Here is a 20,098-nt window from a genome sequence, read left to right as displayed (position 1 = left end):
GCTAAGCCACTTGTCTGCAGCAGGACAGACAGTCACACTGACTGCTAGAGATGGCAAATGCAGGACGCTTACAGCAGCAAGAATATCCCAACTGAAATACTCAGATCCAGGATGGCAGACCTGTCCTTTTCCTTCTAGTGTTCTGGGTTTGCTATATCAGCATTTTTGATTAATTGAGGAATACAGGCAGTGAGCACTGCAGAGCTCTAGCCTGGATCTCACCTTCTGTGCCCTGCATCCCACATTTAGGGACAGTTTGTGAACACTTCAGCACCTTTCAGGTAAAAAAGGCAGCACTGACACTGATGTGTCTGGTGAAAACCACAGTGATATTCTCTAAATGAAGGCTGTGCCAGAGATCCCGAGCCAATCTCCTGTCTGTAATGTGTGGGAAACAAGTTGCACAGCAGAGTTAGAGCAGGAATGTCTCCCGGCCCTTTGGATGCTCATTCCCTATTTTAGAGATGCAGGTACATCTCCTCTAACCATTTTGCCACCTGACAGTATTTAATCACATTACAAAAGTAAATGCACACACCATCCTAGGTGGAAGAAAGCAGAGAAAGGACTTGAGATGCAGAGAGAGGTTTGCATTTTCTTTGGGGGTTAGTTTTTGTTCTTTCTTTAACTGTTCTGTGCTTTACGGAACTAAACAAAGCCTCCTGTTCCAGATGATAAATCTTCAAGCTGCTCCTGGCCCCAGAGAGCACAGAAGATAATAGCATTTCCAAAGGCATTTAGTTAGCTGAGCCTTGAGTGTAGAAGAGGGCAGAGAGGAGGAGGAGATAAATGGCCGTGAACCCAGCTCAGCTGCTCAGAGCATATTTCAGAGAGCAGCAGCCACAGCTGAGCATCCTGCATGGGGACACACACGTTCCCAGCCCTGCCCAGTCCCTGCGCTGGAGCAGGGCACATAACACAGCCACTAGCAGAGGAAAAAGTAAGGCCACCAGTCCCCAGCTTTCTGCCCCCATGGGTCTGCACCTGAGAATGGCGTGCTACCTCACAGCATTGTTTGTGGCATTCTATTAAGCCAAGGCATGCATAGCTTTCATAAGATGCAGCACATCAGCCTGTTATATAAAACATACATTAAGTTGCTCGAGCTGGCCAGCAGCGAGTCTGCAGAAAGCATGAAAGAATAGAGGTTCTTTCTGAAAAGGTAATTCATTTTTAGCATTAACCAGAGCAGAAAGGACGGTCAGCACTGCCCCAATTGCGTGTTAATTATTCACTGAAATTTTCAGCCTATGTTGGGAGGCCAAGGCCAATTTCTGACAGAAACTGTGTACATTATGAGGAACATTAGAAAAATCATGAAAAGCATTATTAATAAGTGGATGGAAGTGCTCCTTCCCCTCTGCTCAGCACTGGTGAGGCTGTGTCTGGAGCACTATGTCCAGCCCTGGGCTTCCTGCAGAGGAAAGACAAGGACTTACTGGAGCAAGTCCCGCTCAGCGACACCGTCACATTTTCTGCTTTCCATATGCACATAAGTTTACCTAAGTCCAATTGGCCATCCAGCCAACCCAGCATTTCTGGGAACTGGGACTGTCACAGCTGCTGGCACCAGGATGGAGGCAGGCTGCTTTGAACCTAGGCAAAGCTTCTATTCCCAAACAGGGGACCAGCAACTAAATGCAACAGGTGTGTGTTTTACTTTTTCTCTTCTGGTGCACTTTTGTTAAGAGTAAGAGAAGTCTCCACTGGGATGAAAACTGGGAATCCAATCCAGCTGTCATCATGCTTAAGGCAAGAGGGCGAGGCAGAAGTGGACGTCACTATCTGCTTCAGTGGTGTGTGCCAAAAGGCCTGTAGGGTTAGGACTGAATTGCTCATTCCCACACACCATAATAGCATTGGTTTGGCTCTTTAGTGAGGCTAAAGTTCAGTATCAGTGTCTTTAACTTCATTATATGCAAGGGCTACACGTGTGACAACAAGGTCTCAAGCCCATGGTAGGCACTTGCATATCTACTGTCACACTGGTGCAGAATGCCAGAAAGTCTGCTTGTGGCTTCAGATAAATATAGAAAACAGAGGGTTACATTATTGAATTACATATGAAAGTTAATAATACAGTCAGCACAGTTGCCCCACATTATTTAATTCCAGAGTAAATTCAATTTATGTTGCTCTGTTCTGTCTGTGTCCATTGTAAACATGCTGCAGATTTTTTTTTTTGTTGACAATGCAAAACACATCCACTGAAGTTATCAGCAGAGAAGCTGAAGGTTCTGGCATATTAACAATGGGTAATTGGGGCTTGAGGCTCTGGGAGTGGATGGAAAGTTGCCCTTAAAACAACTATCAGTGGAGCCAGTCAGCAACTTTGATCTTGTACTAGGTACCTAGAATAATATGGTAAAGACCCTTAAGATCATCAGGTCCAACCATCAACCCAACACTACCAAGCCCACCACTAAGCCACGTCCCTGAGCACCACATCCGCACACAGGTTGCTGTGTCAAAACCCCAAGTGCCCCCAGCCCCTGGTGGTGGTTCAAGACTGGAGGCAGACACCGGTAGTTCTCTCCTTTAGTCATCCTCCATTTGTACTTCACACGTAGGGAAACCACATCCGACGCAGATTGGAGATGCGGTCTAAGAAGTGACATGGGTGGCCAATGTGAGAGCCACCTCACCCCACACCCAGCAGGATGGATATGCTGCTGGTGACAGGGCTGTTTTCATTTCCCCTGATACCATTAAAGGAGAAACACTGAATCATATGTCTTTGGCACAGCTCTGACTGCCAGCAAATGCTTCTGCTGTAAAACTGTGTCATATATGCAAAATCTGAGTTATGGGTGCAACAGGCTCTCCAAAGCAGAACCAGGCCCACACTGAAACTTTAGAACTGAGCACTGAGATCATTCAGACCACTTGTTCTCACACCTACACCAGCCATGTTGTACATCCACCTCGTGCAGTGCCAGCGTTTCATCCACCACGGGTATTTGCTTGAGCCACTGTGAGCTGTCAGATCACAGGCACTGAGGTCCCTATCCCTGCTGCCCCACATCCAGATGAAATCAGCTGTCACCAACAAAGAGAAAACATCTGCTGAATCAAAATACATTTTCTCATCTAGGATCTGAGGGGAAGACATGTGATTCACGCTGTTCACCAAGCATGGGGGAGAAGGCCGGGTCAAAGCCGGGCTCAGCGCATGTAGATGACACATGTGTCTCCTGCAGTGCTTGCTGAGGGAAAGGGAAAGCAGGAAGCAGCATGGAAGAGCTCTCTGCTAACCACAGAGCTAACAACGAAAAGTCAATAGAGAGCAAGGAGCTGAGCTCGATATGAATGCCTAACTGCAGCAACACCGTGCCATGGGTACACAAATCTCCAGCTCTCAGGAACCAGAAACAGATTGTGGAAGTAACACAAACATCGTCCAAAGCAAGGAGGAACAGTGGAGCAGCAGAAGCAGACAGATGGCTCCTGCTCCCGTTGTTCCCAATGTCTTGCTGCTCTCACTTTGTTGCCATAGAGGCTGATGTCTGGGACCCATAACATGATGCTCCGCTTGTAAGAGTGGGTGGAGAAAAGCAAACTCTGTTATTAACAGTTTTCCCCCTGCACTCTCCATTTTGGCAGCACAGTGTCTCACCTCTCTGTCCTCTACACATGCCTCGCACCCTGGAATGGTGGCCCTAGCCAAACTCCAATTCATGTGCTCGTCCCTTTCTTTTGCCCCTAATTTCAAAGCCAGGCTGTCCTTCCAGCTCCCATCACAAAGATGAGGGGATGCAGCCTTCACATGCAGACGACACATTCCCAGCCTGGAGCAGACACCACAGAGCACAAGTCATGGGGCTGCTTGCTCCATCAGCAGTGGGAAATGCAGAGCAGACTGCAGCAGCACGTCCGATGCCTTTCCAGCCAACCCAAAAAGACTTTGCTTGTCCCCTTCTCCTTCCAGCCCCTGCTGCTTCTTCCCATGCCAGGTGACAAGCGTTTGCACAGCCCCAGAACGATGTGGGTCAGGGAACTGATCTGGATTGAGAGCAACCTGTCTGCACAAAGAGAGAAAGGTTTCTTTTCAGATCAGTCCTTGAGACAGAACTCCCCAGTGCCACAGTTTCTAATTTCGAGAGCGGGATGAAGGCAGCTCTTCATTCTTCTGCAGCAGATTAAACGAGCATGTGGCGTTTTCATTTTACCAAGGAGACTTTAAAATAATGGCCTTGTCTTTTTCCTTCATGTCGCCATTAATGATTCTTCAGCAGTTTTCCCAGGCTTTTCTGCATGCATCACTAACCAAAAGCACCTAATCAAAAGCAAGGGCATGCATTCACTTCAATATGCCAACACAAGAGCAGCTTGAAAAGAAATAAAGTAAGCAGACACAAATGCATCTTTTCTGGCAACGTAATTCTGCAGCATCTAATTCCACTTTGGAGCCCAGAAATTCATGCTGTGACATGGGGTAAATCTTTGATGTTCAACAACGTTAGGCAGAAGCACACACCAGTTGCTACACACTGACATGTGCTACGGGTTTTTGCACACACCCATGCTCAGTCCTGCTTGCTCCTATCCCAGACACATGCAGCTGCACATGTGAGGAAGGAAAGCCCCGTGACCCAGAAAAGTTGCTCCACATCTGGGCAGCAGGTTTAAGGGCTGGCTCCAAAGGCAGCCTGTCCTCAAAGCAAACTTTCTTCCCAAATGGCAGCTCTCATCTGTCTGAGCTCAGACAAGGCAGCTTCACCATGAAATACACGGCATCAAAACCAGGCAAGCCTGTCCCAAACCAGTCAGGGAGCACCCAGGGCCACCTTTCCTTGGACAAAACTATTACCATTGAATTATTGTTACACTTTCCCCTCAGAAACTCTTACCAATCCTCTAGTAAAGTCTTGACCTACTGCGGTTCTCAAAAGCTGTTAGAATTTTGTTCGGGGAACTAGTGCCAGACAGAACTACTACATTTTTATGAGACCATGAGCTCTAAATGAAAACTTTTCTTACTCTTTCATTCAAATGCAGCTGTGACAAGGCAGGAGCAGTCTCTGCAAAGGCTGATAATTTCTCCCTGTGCTACATTTGCAGAGCACAGCTCCCTTTCCTCTGTGCCTCCAGGGAATGATGCTGACTGGACACAAGCTCTGCCATGGCAGGGAGAGTACGAGAGGGCTGGTGGTTTCAAAGCTCCTCCAATGAAGCGGCCCTATTTCTGCAGCAAACAACAAACAAGGGCAATAACCAGTGCTGGGCAAAGAGACAGAAAGTGCTTGGGTGCCACTGTGGGAGCTGTGGGGAGTGTGGGAGGGGGTTAAGGCGAAAAGCTGAGCTCACTGCATCCCAACCAGACAACATCAGGCAGGAAACAGATGTGCAGCAAACCACAGAGGGGTACAGTGACACCAGAATTAACGGCTGAAGGGGGAGACTAGGGCATGCCAAGATGACCCGCAGGCTGAGAATAAGGTGCCTAGTCTAAGGTTTGGCCTTTTGCTGTCCTGATAGCCTACCCTTGTCCATCGTACTAAGATGGAAGGGAAAGATTCAGCCTTTTTCTGAGTCCTACCTGGCTCTACACAAATGAAGCAAAGGTCGATCTGAGTCAGTAGTGAATCCTATGCAAAAGAACAGACCATCTTTTACCAGCACAATCCAATTTTTATAGATGCTGTGGTCGTTGCTGTTTAAAAAGAATGGAAGTTGTACCTGACTGAGTACCTTATAACCCGGTCTGAGTCTTCCACATTAGAAGTTCTGGGAATATTAAACTCAATTTTTCTTAGTTCCTCTCATTTTAACTGCTTCGAATTTTTCAGCCCCCTCTTACAACGTTCTGTGATACGACCAACAGCAAGACTATTGTTTCTGACTGTTTTCTTAAGCAGATCAGATTGTCTCACCTCAGTTATGGTTTGTGCACAGCCTTGTGTCTCCTCTTCTCTGCTGGCCCACCCATCACCATAAAATAGTTGTCATTACGGGAACTGGAGTCCCTATACGTGTCTCCCACTGAATTCAGCACAAGCACTATGTGCTTTTCCCTACTGGACACCAGGATGGTTATCAGGAGGCCAAAATAAGGCTCTAATATTAACCTGAGGGCTAATAACTTGCTAGATCCATTGCAGCAGCACAACACTTTAACAAAGCCTGACATGATAAAATGTTTCAGTAGAGGGTTATCCCTCTTGCCAACAGAAAGACCTGAAAACATAACTCAGATGCGCACTGAAGTTTCAGAAAACAGAAAGCAGTTAAAGAGTCCAGCACCGGTTTTTGTTTCATCTCATGATTTCCGTGGCCTGACTCATGCCTGCAGATGCTTAGGAGCACTGATAACAGCCAGCCCCCATAAGGAGCACAACAGCTCTCTGTGTCTAGATCGCTGGCAGGAAAAGGCCAAGTAGGGTCAAACGCGGCAGTGACAGGAACTGACTTGAAATGTGGTAAATTCAACACAGCCGAGCTTCAAACCAGCCGCCAGACAGCAACATCTGTCTGCATCACTGAGCTGAGTCGGGTCTGAAGAATCAACATAGGGCTAACAGTCTGTAATCTCCTGAACTACCCCACTGTACCTTCTAAATCTACTACATCTACACCGCTCTCAAATACTTTGTAAGTCTGACACAGCTCTGACTCTATTATCATAAAGCTCATTACTAGGCTCACTACCTTGGCCTCGGCTCATCTGATCAGGGAGACAGCAGGATCTCGTCACAAAAGCAGCCATCTCTGATGCGGACCACAGCCAGCTATTAAACAGTTAAATGACAGGAGAGGAAACGCTGATACCTTAAGCAGAACAGAATTCTCTCCACTGGAATTTGGCAGGGACACAGGGACTAAGGTCCTAGCAGAAAGCTCAAGCCGCTCTTCAACAACCGCAAGCATGTAGGAGCTCGCGCTGTGCATTTCCTCCGCAGAGCACCCCCTATCTGTAACAGCTGGCCATTAATCCCGAGGGAAAAAGCCAAACTGAATTGCCTGCACTAGAACCTGCTCTCACAAAGATCCACTGCAAACCCTTTCCTGGAGAACAGATGACACACTCTCCCCCTCCTCAGTGCTGCCAGCTTCCATGAGCAGCCTGGTATCGGCACTGCTTCCAAGCAGGGAATGGGCAGAGCCTGCTTCCACCGGTTAAACACACAGCGCTATCTCAAGCAGAGAGAAACTCAGTGCTTTGCATCTGTGACAAAGCCTCTGCCTGCAGGAGTGCTGCCTTGTCACTGAGAACAGGCAGGACAATGGAACTATCCCCAAACCTGCTATGTCTCATGCTCAGTTGCTCTTCTGATTTTGTTTCATAAGTACGGGTTGCAAATTCATGACGACGTCTGAACGTTTGCTTCTTCCCAAAAGGCCACCTTGGCACTCTTGGACACATTCCTACTGATCCAACACAACTTACTCCTCAATAAACTTCTAACAACTGAGTCTTTCATTTCTGGATCCCACAGCACTGGGCCACGGGATGTGCTATTCAGCAAATAGCAGCGCTGTACAAAGGGAAAGGGACTTCACGTCCTCCCCGGTTCTCCTCAGCACTGAGGGAGAAGTAGGTTGGCACTGTGAACCATCCCACAGATGAGACTTGAGACAATGCCCTTCTTTCTTGTGCTCAAATAAACTGTTTTAAAGAACTCCAGGATTTCTGGTAATACATTTTGCTGTTCTGGCATAATTTCAGCTGCAGTAATTATGTCTCTCCCTTAAAAATCCCTCTTGATGCTCCAGCTGAATATACTGCGTGTACCTGCCTTCCCTGTGCTGTTTTTCAGTGTTCCTGTAAACAGCTGTAAATTGTCCCTCCACTGCTGCAGCTCAAATAAGCACCGAGTGGAGTTTATCTAGCTGTATCTTGCGCTGCCAAAGCTATATCAGTTCATTAAGTCTGTTATTCTGGCTGCTTCGATTCAGTGGCCGTTAAGAGCTATATAAGTTAAAGGATACGGTAATTGTTACTGTCGGCTCACAATGAAATTGAATGACTGGCTTTCCCCCATACCTGAATAAATGCATGGATATAACATTCTATCTCAGTGACATATGCTCTGTTGTCTTCCCAGTGCCGTGGAATGGACTCCCGCTATACAGTCCATCCCGCTGCCAGTGCCATTCCTCCCTGCACTCCATCAGCCATGCCCATCAGCAAATGAAAGACCTGATTGTACAGCCCTGCCCGCACAGCGCTGACATTGCTGCTGGAAGCTCTCCTGCTCGGAGCAGCCTGACATCGGTAAAAGTTAACTGACTCCAACTGGCACAGAGCACTAACATCAGGGATGGGAACAGGCGTGTATTTATCTTTCCTTTTTCCATAAGTCAAACTCTCTGTGTCTTCTCTTGTCCTCCAACCCTCTCTTGGAAAAATCGCTGTACATCCTCCCACAACCAAGACTGACTGCTTCCAGCTTGGGACCTCTAATCTTATCACAGTTACCTCTTATCTGAGCTACCGTGTTTTGATTTCATATCTGGGAGCACGGTGGTCAGGGGAAGGGGGAGAAGAGGGAAAGATAACAGACAGGGCAGTGAAAATGTTAGCTCAGCTGCCCCCCACACCTCACACCCAGCCCTGCACCACCTCGAGCCTCTGTCCTGCCTCAGTCCGCTGGGAAAAGGACAATACGGGACCTGGAACCAAGGACGGGCAGATGGGAGATCCCCAGCCCCTCTCCAGGCCCTGCTGCGCTCTTGTCTCATGGACTTCAGGAATACTGAGTCTGAGTGGAGGCAACACTATTCTCTCCAAGCCCAGCTCCTGAATGCCTGCTGCCCTTCTCCAAGGCTAAGGGAGAGAGCATCACAATGTGCATGGGGCCATCTGTGCCCTCACTGACGCAGCCCCATCCCCACACACCGCGCTTCTCATGCAAGGGCCATGCAAAGGTGCGTCACCAAAGCAATCCTCCACTTGTTCATTCATTGTGAGTGCCTGGGCAGTGACTGCACTTCCCACAGATAAAACAGATCCAGTTTGCCTAACCCTCACCCTTGGAAAGGTTCAGTTTCCAGTCCCGCAAGATGAAAACTAAAACTCAAAAGCCAGGACTCACACTCGGCTCATCTGCAACCAGAGTAAGAATAAAGAGGCATTTACCATCCTGCCCAGAACTCTCCAGATGCTCCGTCAGGTCACAGCCGAATGCGCTCGCGGCTCCCTTCCTCTTGAGTTTCTGCTTGGCTCCCTTGTTCTTCATGAGGTTAGTCCCAAAAGAGGTTTGCCCCCCTCCTGCCTTCCCCCCCGCCCCCCGGCCTGGTGCGGGCCGACAAAAAGCTGGCTCTTCTCAGACCACCGCCCGCGTCTCGCTCCTGGGAGGTAGCATTGGGGGTCCCACACGGCGTCCGGACAGAGAAATCAACATTAATCCCCACCAGATGTTGGGCTGCTCCGGTGGCTGGGGAAGGTCAGGGTGCAAGGAGGCTGCCTGGCAGCGATCATAGCTCACGCCCGGAAAGCTTCGCATCGGGGGGAAGCGGCCGGTGGATGGGTGCCCGCATCTGAGCTGGCGAGATGAGGGCAGGCGGTGGTGGCAGTGGGGACTTCTATCTCTCAGCGCGGCCCTGGGACGCTCTGCAGTCACCCTTCTGGGTTTCGTCAGCCAGGCTGTCACTGCCGCCAGACGCAAGCGTCCCGCTCTGGTCTTCCTTCTCCCAGCTTTTGGAGGAGAGTGGGTGCTCCAGCGGACTAATGGAAAGGGACTGGGGAAGAGCCTGTGCGAGGCTCCTCGCTGGCTCCCCCCCTTCCCCTCCTCCTGCCGTCGGACAGCGAGAGGAATGAGAAACCAGCTTCCTGTCCTGACTCCCTCACTCGCTCTCCCTCCTTTCCCCCCTTTGACAAATCCTAGGATTATCCAGCTCAAAAAAATGCTGAAAGGAAGTTCGCCGAGGAGGAGCGGAGCGGGATGGGGGAGGTGGAGGGATGCAGAGGACGTTTTTTTGGCAGGAAAGTGCGTTTGTGTGCGAGAGGCTGAGGAAAGGCAGCGAGGGGCTGGAGGACAGGGGAGGAAGAGGGAAAGCCTGCCCCGGCCATAGGCAGATAACGGGCTGATGGAGGAAATCACGGCTCCCTCGGCACCGCTGTAGCCCGCGGTCGGGCGCTTCCTGTGCTGCCAAGGCTCAGCCCCAAAAAGGGCCAAGAGGGGAGGCCAGGAGATTCCTGCCTCCGCTGGCCAGTTCCTTCGTCCCAAGGCATCCCTCCACTGTGGCTCTGTCCCTTCAGGGTATGCCATCCTCTCCAGGGGCATGGGCTGGGGCTGGCAAAGCATAAGACAGGAGCAGAAAGTTGGGAAACGAAAGACAGTGAGGTCCCTCCTCCCTCCTCCCTGGCTTTCAGCAAGCAGAAACAGATGCTGTTCCTGTGCTGTACAGTCAGCTCCCAGAGAAAGCTGCCCTTTGCTGAAGAAGAGATTCAGAGGCAAGGGAATGCAATCACCCAGGAGTGACAAGAAGGAAAACTGGACGGCTCTTCCATCAGCACCAGCTCCTGCACCCCTCCAGCACCTCTCTGCATTACACATGTCTCTGCTCGTGAGAACAGACCCTTATGCTTTCGCTGTATTTTCTGTCCCAGAAACTCAGAGCTCCTTCCAGGGCTGGGGATGCCAATGGGCTCCATGTTCCATAAAGGGAGGCAAGCTTTGCTCTCCAAGGGCTTCACTGCCCTCTCTTGCTCCATGCCACAGAACACTCTGTGGGTCTCGGTGGAAAATGAACAAATGACAACAGGACCTTGCAGCTTTTCACTAAAAAACAGTCATAATCAGGCCAAAAAGCTTTTTTTTGAAGGAAATTGGCCAGGAAGCAGGCCAAAGGACTCCCTCCTGCCTCAACCCCCCACAAATCTGGCCCCCTCCCACAGACCCACACCCCTTCTGACAAGCTTTTGACAAAGTTTCTCTGATAAACCAAGTTCCACTGCAATCCTTCTGCTGCCAAAATCCTTTCAGTTTCTGTCCCTTTATGTGGTGAATTTTTAAAAAATTTTTCCTCAAAGGGGCTGAATATTATCACATTGCATATGAGGAAAAACACCACGAGCCCTAGTGAAGGACCTTGAGCAATTATAAATCCTATTGTGCAGCTTATCATTGTAATTATCACCATTATCCCTGTTTTATAGCTGGCTGACGGAAAGATGATTTGCAGAAGGATATCGGAGAGAAGGTATCTTGTCTGTCAGCTCCCACCCTCCTGTTCCTGAGCATTTTCCACCAGCTGTTCTCAGGAACCCTCCATGCCCACACAACACTTCAAAATGCCTTGAATCTATCCTGGGATTCTCCCAGCACCTCAATGTCACATCAGGATCCCTCCCCATAACAGCGTGCTGCCAAACCCATCGCGTGCCACAGGACATCCTGCCTGCCTGCCAAGGCTTCAAACGGGTCAGACGGACAACAGGACGCTCAGAGCTGGGTGTCTCGCCTGGCTGTCTTCTGTAGAAAAAGGAACCCACCTCCTTGCCCTTTGGGTGGGAAGCATGTCCTCCCACTCACACCTCACGTGATGCTGAGACCCAAAGCGGCTTCACCACTGGGAATCACCATGCCATTTTCTTCCAAGTCCAAAACATTGTGGGGTGAGCAATGTGAAAGAAGAGTCATGCCATGATGTAAGGAGCTCCAGAAGAGGCTGGGCCATGGGGGTGGCTTGTGTTGCAGCAGGACAAGGTTCAGCATGAGGACAGAAGGGATTGCCTGGGGAGCCCAGACTAGGAGGAGGAGGTCAGGCAAGGTGAGTGGGAACCAAACAAGGGAGGCTTTACAAACTAAGCGCTTCATATCACAGCCTGAAATCAGTGCTGAGCCAGGGGATTTTTTTCTGAGGGAAAGGGGCGATGTTCTCCTCCACAGAGAAAAAAATAAGAAGCCTGGATTTGTGTAGCCTGGGAGGCAGGGAAGTCTGCAATAGCTGAGGTGAGCAGTGGGGTTAAGAAGTAATCCATTGTCCCTCCTGGTAAAGCTTTCTCAGATGAAAACATGGTAAAGCCAGAGAGGGAAAGAGCTTGGGCCAGATGTATGGAAAGATAAAAAGGAGTCCAAAGCTAAGGCAGCTGGCAAAAAAATTGGGGAATTTTTATCCCTCTTTAAAAAAAGGGGGGGAAAAAAAGTGAGTCTGCAAGTAAAAACAACACCAAGCCAAGCAGGAGCTCGCACAGGAACGAGCACTCTGCAGCAAATACATCCCAGTGCCCACTGCCTTACAAACTGCGTGATGGCATGAAGGTGGGCCAGTAGGCTGCCTTCCCACCAACAGAGTGCTCACCCTTCAGCCTGCGAGCCCACAAGTGTGTATGAATTAACATGGCATAGGTCATGACTATGTGCTCCTCCTCAGCTGCACAGGTAGGGTGATCATAATCCCAGAAGCAGCCAGAGAGCCTGGGGAGCAGCCTTGGCCATGAGGCTTCTCCTCCTCCAGGCCCGGCCTGCGGCGGAGGCCTCACGCATGCTATTTCTGGGCACCCACCTCTCCCCTCCCAGCCACGTTTCCTTAATGGTGTGGAGCTCTTCCCTACCCATGGCTTTGAAATCTCCACTGACCTTCCAGGCGCCGCACAGCACAAAAGGGCGGCTGGGGGTGGGGGAGAATGGAAGGACCAGGGGGTGGGTTGCCCTAAAAATAGCCCTGCTGAGTACGACTGTTTTCCTGACACAGACGGGTCATTGTTAGACCCTGACACGCCAGTTCAACCTCCCTCCCCACCCCTCTGCATGCTCTCTTTCCTCCCCTGCCCCTCTCCGTCCCTGTTTCCTGCCTACTCCCATCGCATTGTGAAGCCTAAAGGCTGGTGTAGAGGCTTTTGTTACTTTGGGCGTCCATCAGAGCACAGTTTTTGGGCTCCCCTTGTCACAGGGCACCTACCACTTCTGATTCCTAGCTCCTCCCATTCTCTCAGTTCTCATTGCCTTTTTTCAGTCCCTTGCTCAGACCATAAACTTGTCTACACAGTTATGGTTGCTTAATTCTGTGTTTGTACAGTATCTAGCACAGAGGAACTCTAATTCTTGACAGGGGACTCTAATTGTTCTTTATTTAAACAATATAAAAACCATTACAGAAAGGCTTTATGTTTCCCAGTGCAAAACTCCATTGATAGTGCAATAATATGCAAAAGTATTATAAAGAAAACATTCAGAGAAAAACTCTACCAGACCAGCCACACAGCTAGTGAAGGTTTCCTTCTCAGAGGTGTGCTCTGAGCCTTCTCCAAGCATCTTACCAAAAGAGATGGCCTGTTCAGTGAGGCAGGAAGGCCACAAACCTCATTCCATGGAGCCATTCCAAACTCACATATTCCCTCACATGAGCATCTTGCCAGCAGTTTTTGGATAACATGGAAGAGGCAGCCCTGTGCTGAGTACAAGCAAGGCAGCATGTCATGGAGAGAGGTGATTCCTCAAGACGTTGCCTCAATGCAAATCATAGGAATAAGCACTCCCACCAAAACTGGAATTTTTTGGCCTCCCTTTTTCCCCCAGTTGGGTAACCAAAGAGGCCTACAGTAACTAAACAACTTCCTTAAAGCTACTGTGTAAGGCTATAGCAAAGCAAAAAGCCAATTGACAACACTTATGAATGTGGGAAATGCTTTAACTGTAATCCCATCACTCCTCATGTGCTACTAGCCTGTGAGCACAGGTGGTAACCAGGATCTCAAGCATAGCCAGCATCTCTAGGAGCTGAGAAAACTTAACACAGGAAGAAAATCCTGAAGGTCTGTTTATCACTTCGGACATCCTTTGCTTAATCACTGTGTCCAGCTGCTATACATACCACAGTCTAAAAGAAAGTAGACAACTTTCAGTATCTTTTCCTTCACATTTGCATCTCACTGGTTCTAGGAATTTCACCAGTGTTTACCATATAGGCCCCATTCTAGCAGAAATGAGAAATCTGTAGAACTAGAGGTCTATACCACTAAAAGATAAACTTTTAGTCTCTCCTCCTTTCAGTTCAGACAATCAACAGCACTGCTGGTACACAACAGAGGTCCCAATACATGTAACTTCTGGTTAGTGCAGCTACAGCCACTCAGAGAACACTGACACCAGCATCCTCTCCACTGCCTGCATCCCCACTCTCTTATTAACAGGTCTGCCAATCTGGTTGCACTGAGAGAAAGAAGTTGTGGGTTAACCACAAAAACAGCAGTTCATTACAGTTCCTTTATTTTAACGGCCACGCTAGGCTAAGGACTGAGAAATAGTCCCTATTGTAAGAGCTAGGCCAGAAGGGATGAAATAAATGGGTTTATCAAGTTGTTCACTCAAGCAATAATCTGTTCTGATCACTTTTCCTAGGAAAAAAAGGGCCATTTTATAATAATCTTATTTGTTGGGAAAAAAAAATAGCTCAAGAGATGCTCATTATTTTAGGGATAAAAGCTAGCCTGTTATGTGCTTTTTTTAGAAATCACTTAAAATCTGATTTCTTTTATTTTGGGGTCTTCTCTTGATCACATACAAGAAACACCTTTTCCATGAAAGAGCTACGTCTTGTTTCAGCACAAGCTTTCAACTATGATTCCTCTTTTGTCTTTGAATGTCTAGCACACCAGGGAAGTGTTCCTATGATGATGGTCTCCAGCTAGGGCAGACTGCTACTTCACCCCTTCCTTCCATCTCTAGCAAGGCAAAATAGGGTTTGATGACAGGAAGAGGGAAGAGAGGAAATACAAGTTTGCAAAAGCCACCTGTGCCCTCTGCAAACACCTCTGCAAGACTGATGTCAGCTGTGATGGGCAGAGTGCTAGCAGCTGTGGCCAGCAAGGCCAGGTGTTCCTGCAGTGAGTGCCTCTGGCACAGTTATTGTTTCTTGTTTCTATGTGCTGGGCTAAGTCCCTGCAGGGAGCGTAGTGGTGGGTCTGCACAAGTGATCTCCTATTGTCTTCTCCACAAAGCTGACCATATCCTCTCTCCCTTCCAGGCTTTCCCTTCCTGCCCTGCACCACATCCCTCTGTATGGTCAGGCATGTGCCTAAGTTAAGTGGAAAAACAACTTGCCTTTCTGTTTTGCTCTCCGATGCTGATGGTACTAAGCAGGGAAATCAGCTATGTGGGGAGACTCCTGACATTTGAGTGCCCTCCTCTCAGAATGTACACAATGTTAAAGTTCCCCATATTCTTCCTTAAGGAAAGCCACATCTCTCCTTTAACATTTCCTTAACTGGCCATTGTAGCACGTGTTTTTTTCTGGGGTGACCTGCCAGGCTGTGCTGGTTTTATTAAACTTCTTTAGCCCACTTGCGTTTTTCTTTTTCTCTGCTGTTGGAAATGTCACCAGACCTGCCATGCTGTCAGCAATGTTGTGTTGCTTGAATCCTACAGAACCTCAACACCTCCAGAAAAAGATGGCACAGTTACCTTCTTTCTATCACAGGCCAAACGTGCTTGGCTTGCTGCAGTTCTGACACCTCACATTGTCTAAATCTGTGGTTCGGATTATTTCCTGACTCACATTGAAGTTATATTGGATGTGAGTTACAGCAGAAAGTGCTCAGAAGACTTCAGGCTGGAACCAATAACATGCTTTGGGTACTTTGCAATTACTTACAGAGCTTAATCGACTGCTTTCAACTTTCAGGGCTAGTTGAGCATCACGGTAGCAGGCCATTATGTCCAGGACATCTGGGGAGCCATCTCCCATGTAACTGGGGCAGCTGTGGCAAGACTGCTGTATTTTCTGCAGAAGAGCAGAGGGGCTTTGTTATCTCTAGAACAAGCTTTGGCTAAGAAGCCTGGCTCCATAATGCTGCCCTGCTATTTTTAGACCCTCTTCTAGCGTGCCCACCCAGTGCTGTTCCCCTTGTTTGTTTCCTACCAAACAATGAGACCTGAAAGAATTGCTTGGAAAGGGGCCAGCACTCTTGCAAACGAAACTGTCAGGCGGCCAAGCTTTGCAGCGGCCCTTTGTAACATACTGTACTGGGAAATGGGAAGCGATTGTCCCCTAGCTCCAAGGTCTAGCACGGGCTTATGAGCTCTGTGATATGGTCCAGCCCCAAGCATATCTCTGAGAGGTGTTAGAAGGCCGGGGAGGGTGAAGGCAAAGAGAGAACAAAACCAGGTGGCAAGGGGCAACGGAAGATCTGCTCTCTGTTCTCCCTCACCCCTAATCCTGTACTCCTGCCAGTGCATGGTTTAGCAGCAGGTTGTTCCTGGAAAGCCTTCGCTATCTGCCTTGATTGTAGCAGAAGCTGCTCATGTACATATAGGGTTACAGGTGCAGTCAGATGTCATTCTCACTCACCACCCCGTCTTTCTTTTCTGTGCTCTTGTGGGGCTTGGCTATCATTTTCTGCAACCTTAGCATGGGGTGGTGAGGGAAAAAGCAGCCCCAGCCCCACTGGTAAGCAGAGCAAGAACCATGCTAAGATTCCTCCAGCTCGCTTTGAGCAAGTGGAGCCAAAGGAAAAACAGGGGGGGGAGCATGGGGAGGAACAGAAAGAAAAAATACCCAGGCAGGGAGAAAAGAGAATGAGCAGAGATTTCTTTAAGAAGACAAGGGGTCTGCCTGGTCCTCAGCAGCGTAAATGATGAGAGCTTGGAAATGGCAGATATCCATCCAAAGTGGATTTTGTTCCATTATTGTAGGTTCCAATTTTGTTGCTTCTTTTGTCCTCCTAAGCCAAATCCTCTCACACCAGAAATGGATGTGTATCCCAGAGGGAAATTCCAGGAACATCCTTCAGCTGGATGCGGTTTGGGTTTTCCTTTAGGCCCATAAAGCCTCAGAGAGGTCAGAGCTTGCAAAAAATAGATGCCAGCAAGAATCAACATTTCCAGAAGGGGAAGAAAGTTGCTGAGTATCGGAGCAAAATTTAGGGCAAGGGAGTGATCAGCTGAAAAGGTATCTGCCCAAACCACACAAGCATCTGGTGCTCCTGCCTGAAAAGAGGGACAGAGGGAGCACATGTGTCCCCAGTGCCAGAGTGTTGTGCTTTCACTCCACTGGTCACCATGTATGTACTCTTCTCTGGAAAATTGAAGTGACACTGGGACAAATCCAGTGGTATGAGTTCTAGTTATGTAGCATCTTTCTTGCAATCATGCCAAGTATTTGCAAGTTGAAAATGGAACCAGCGCTAAGAGCTGCCTAGGAGAACGCATGCTGGCAGGAAAAATGCAGCTGGGGGAGAAAATAAGTAGGTAATAATATTTTAACACTACGGGCGCCCAGCACCAATTAACACGTATTGTAGGTCAGTAGTCTAAGGCAGAAACTGTGAGTGGAAAGGAAATGGAAAGAAAGCAATTCAAGCATTATAGCAGCAAGTCAGGTAAGAGGGAGGAACTAATGTGGCAAGGAAAGGCTACATTTAAACAGATCCTTAGCAGATAGGGTCTACAGGATGAAGTAAGCAAGATCTGGCACTGCTGCACTTCATAGTATTGCAGACCACTTGAATAACTCAAACATCACTAGTAAAATTGACTGAAGGCATCATTTGGGGATGCCCTTTTCAGAGGGAAATGAAATTTTATATGTGTTGAGTTTTCTGGTTGGCAATTTTGTTTTCAAACATAGCAATTGTGTTAAAGTACCAGCTCCTGGAGTCCTGGGACTCCTTGCAACAACTTCCACTTTCCAGTGAAACCAGAATCAAAAAAGCTACAGTCTTCATTAGTGCACGGGGAAATTTTGAAGGCTCAGACTTAACAAGCTTGGAAGATTTTGGACGGCGAGCTAAAAAACAAAGGCCTGTCTCTATAGCAGCTCCTTATTTGGTACACACAGTCTGGTCGAGAAATCTGGGATCCTCTCAGTTCAAGCTGCAGCAATAAAGCAGTTTATTTCATACTTGCTATTTATTGCAGAACACAGATCCACTGTGCTCGATGACTAAAGATCATTTGTGGAGCCTTAATAGTCAACAGGAAATTATATTCTCATTTTGCCAAATCACTTTATCATAATGCCACTATGAAAAGACTGTTCGTCTATTTTAGTGGTTGCTTAGGAGATGCGAGAGGGATTGGCCTACAGCCACTTCCCAATTCGGACTTCTCTAAGATAGTGCTGCAGCCCCTTACCTACAAGCAAGCCAGAGAGGAATTGGTTGAAATCAAGAAGATTTCACGCTACTTCTCATGACTTTCTGTGGCAGGAAGGCCAGGTGGAGGAACTTCTGAACTCCAACTGGATGGGAAGCTGAAAAACTTACCAGCCAGGAGGATCGGGGGAAGAAGATGAAGTAATGACATTCTGAGAAGCTCAAGGATGGCAAGAAGAGGCCTGCTGAGATGAAACTAATTATCTGAGGGGCCACTGGCAATTGGCCCTGCATTGAGTGGCTGTATGGTGGACTCTGCTCCAGGAGGAGCGTCTTGCAGGAACCATAGTTTGGATGTGAAATGGAGTAGGAGCAATGGGGGGGCTGCTAGGGAGGAATCATAGCTGCCTCACTTTTCTTTCAGCTGTGCTTTTGGACTTTAAATGAAGTGAATATTCCTTTCAGAAAGTGAAGATGTTTGAAAAATGAATGTGAAATTTTGGTATTTTTTAAGGCCTAATCTCTCACCACTGAATTGAGGCATCAGTGCAATGTCTGAGAGAAGTTTGCTGAAGTCGTAAAAATTCCTTTCCCTTTAATTTGTAGACTCTTCTGGAAGTTCTAGAGAAGACTTTCTTAAAATTATTCTAGCTCTAAAATCTTGTGGGACATACTGACCAAAAATAAACCACTGAATTCACTACCTATGAATAACATGTCTTTTTGTTACTTAATCAGTTTTGATCAACTTGTCTTGCATATCCTGCACACTTCCCGTACAGCTTCATTATCTAGTAAAAAGCAGAATTAAAACACTGGTTTTCTGCTCATTAACTGAATCCCTACTCTCAACCAGAGATAGACTGACACAAATCAAAAGTAAAAAAATAATTATCATGTAAATAAGCAAAGCCATTCACTATTTTCTAACATAACTAAATGCAAATTATGGATCTGAATAAATGGGAGTGATTAGATTGTTCTATTTGCATGTGCACAGAGCTCTGACTAGCAAAAAGTTACTAAATTTAGTGGAAAGGTTATATTTAGTTTCAAATCAGGATGCTTTAATTACCAGCTGACAGGAAGCAACCTTTTTAGTTTTGTTTTGTTTTGTTTTCTGGTAATTATTATTGGGTTTTGGAAATAACTACAAATCTGAAACACAATTAAAATAGATTGCTCCAATCATCACATTTTGCTACCTGATATTTTTATATCACACCATCTTGAGCAGACTTTATCACATGTCATTCTCATGGAAACTTTACGGACACTTTTCCAAGACACCACAATTCATTCCAATTTACTGTTGCCTTCTTCTTAAGCTGTCTGGGGTACCCACAGGTGAATGTGACCTTGATCATCTCCTCTTTTCAAGTTAATCTTTGCAATAGGTAATACAGTTGCTTATGCTTACTGGTATCCCTGTCTCTTTATGGCCAGAGTAGGAGTGAACAGCAGTGGAAAAGCTCAACACTTTGTATTCAGGAGCCTTCAAAAAAAAATTAAAAAACAAAACGACTCTTCCCTCTTCACTATAGTCTAGCACCACTTACTACAGTCTTGTGAAACCACAGGCACTCAATATGTGAGGGTTATAAATTTTTTTAAACTTGCTACCTAAGCTTTGAAGTGCATCTGAGCACAGCACTTGCACCAGACACGGTTAGGCGCCGCATTTCCAGAAGACCTTGGAGTCTATGTCACCCCTATCAGCCCTTTTGCTCTGCCCTTTCCGGGTACAATGCTTCCTGTACTTCAGCTTTTCATGCCGTCCTTGGGTTCCCAGAGCCAGTGTGTAGGCTGCAGAACAATAGCAATTGCTGAAAATATGAAATAGGAGAAAAGAAAACATCATGGTAAAACACACACAGGGAGTAGGATATAAAAATAAGAAGTGACAGCTCAGCTCTGGGGCCCCAGGATCTATGGGCTGTGGATAAAAACTGCTTCTATTTTTCTTCTAGCTTCTTCCTTCTTGCTCTGCTTCTGAAAAATGCCACTAAAGAGCCAGATCCTCTTTGTCATCCTTCCTAGGAAGTGTATTTCTCATGTGCCAATAACATCATAACTTCTATTACCTTAGCATGTTCTGGGAGCTTCTCCCTCCCTTTATTT

The 20,098-nt window shown here is 47.5% G+C and overlaps 1 protein-coding gene across 1 annotated transcript in view; it reads right to left on the bottom strand.

Moving 5' to 3' along the window:
• ARHGAP31 (Rho GTPase activating protein 31) overlaps positions 1-10,093 on the bottom strand; it is a 57,156-nt gene extending 47,063 nt beyond the window's left edge. The window contains exon 1 of the mRNA XM_021398123.1: positions 9,080-10,093. Within this exon, the coding sequence (XP_021253798.1) occupies positions 9,080-9,179 (100 nt within the window). The 5' untranslated portion in view covers positions 9,180-10,093. The remainder of the gene's footprint in view (positions 1-9,079) is intronic.

This window comes from Numida meleagris, chromosome 1 (genome assembly GCF_002078875.1).
Source record: "Numida meleagris isolate 19003 breed g44 Domestic line chromosome 1, NumMel1.0, whole genome shotgun sequence".
In the NCBI taxonomy this organism is placed as follows: Eukaryota; Metazoa; Chordata; class Aves; order Galliformes; family Numididae; genus Numida; species Numida meleagris.
This window is presented reverse-complemented; position numbering and strand designations above follow the sequence as displayed.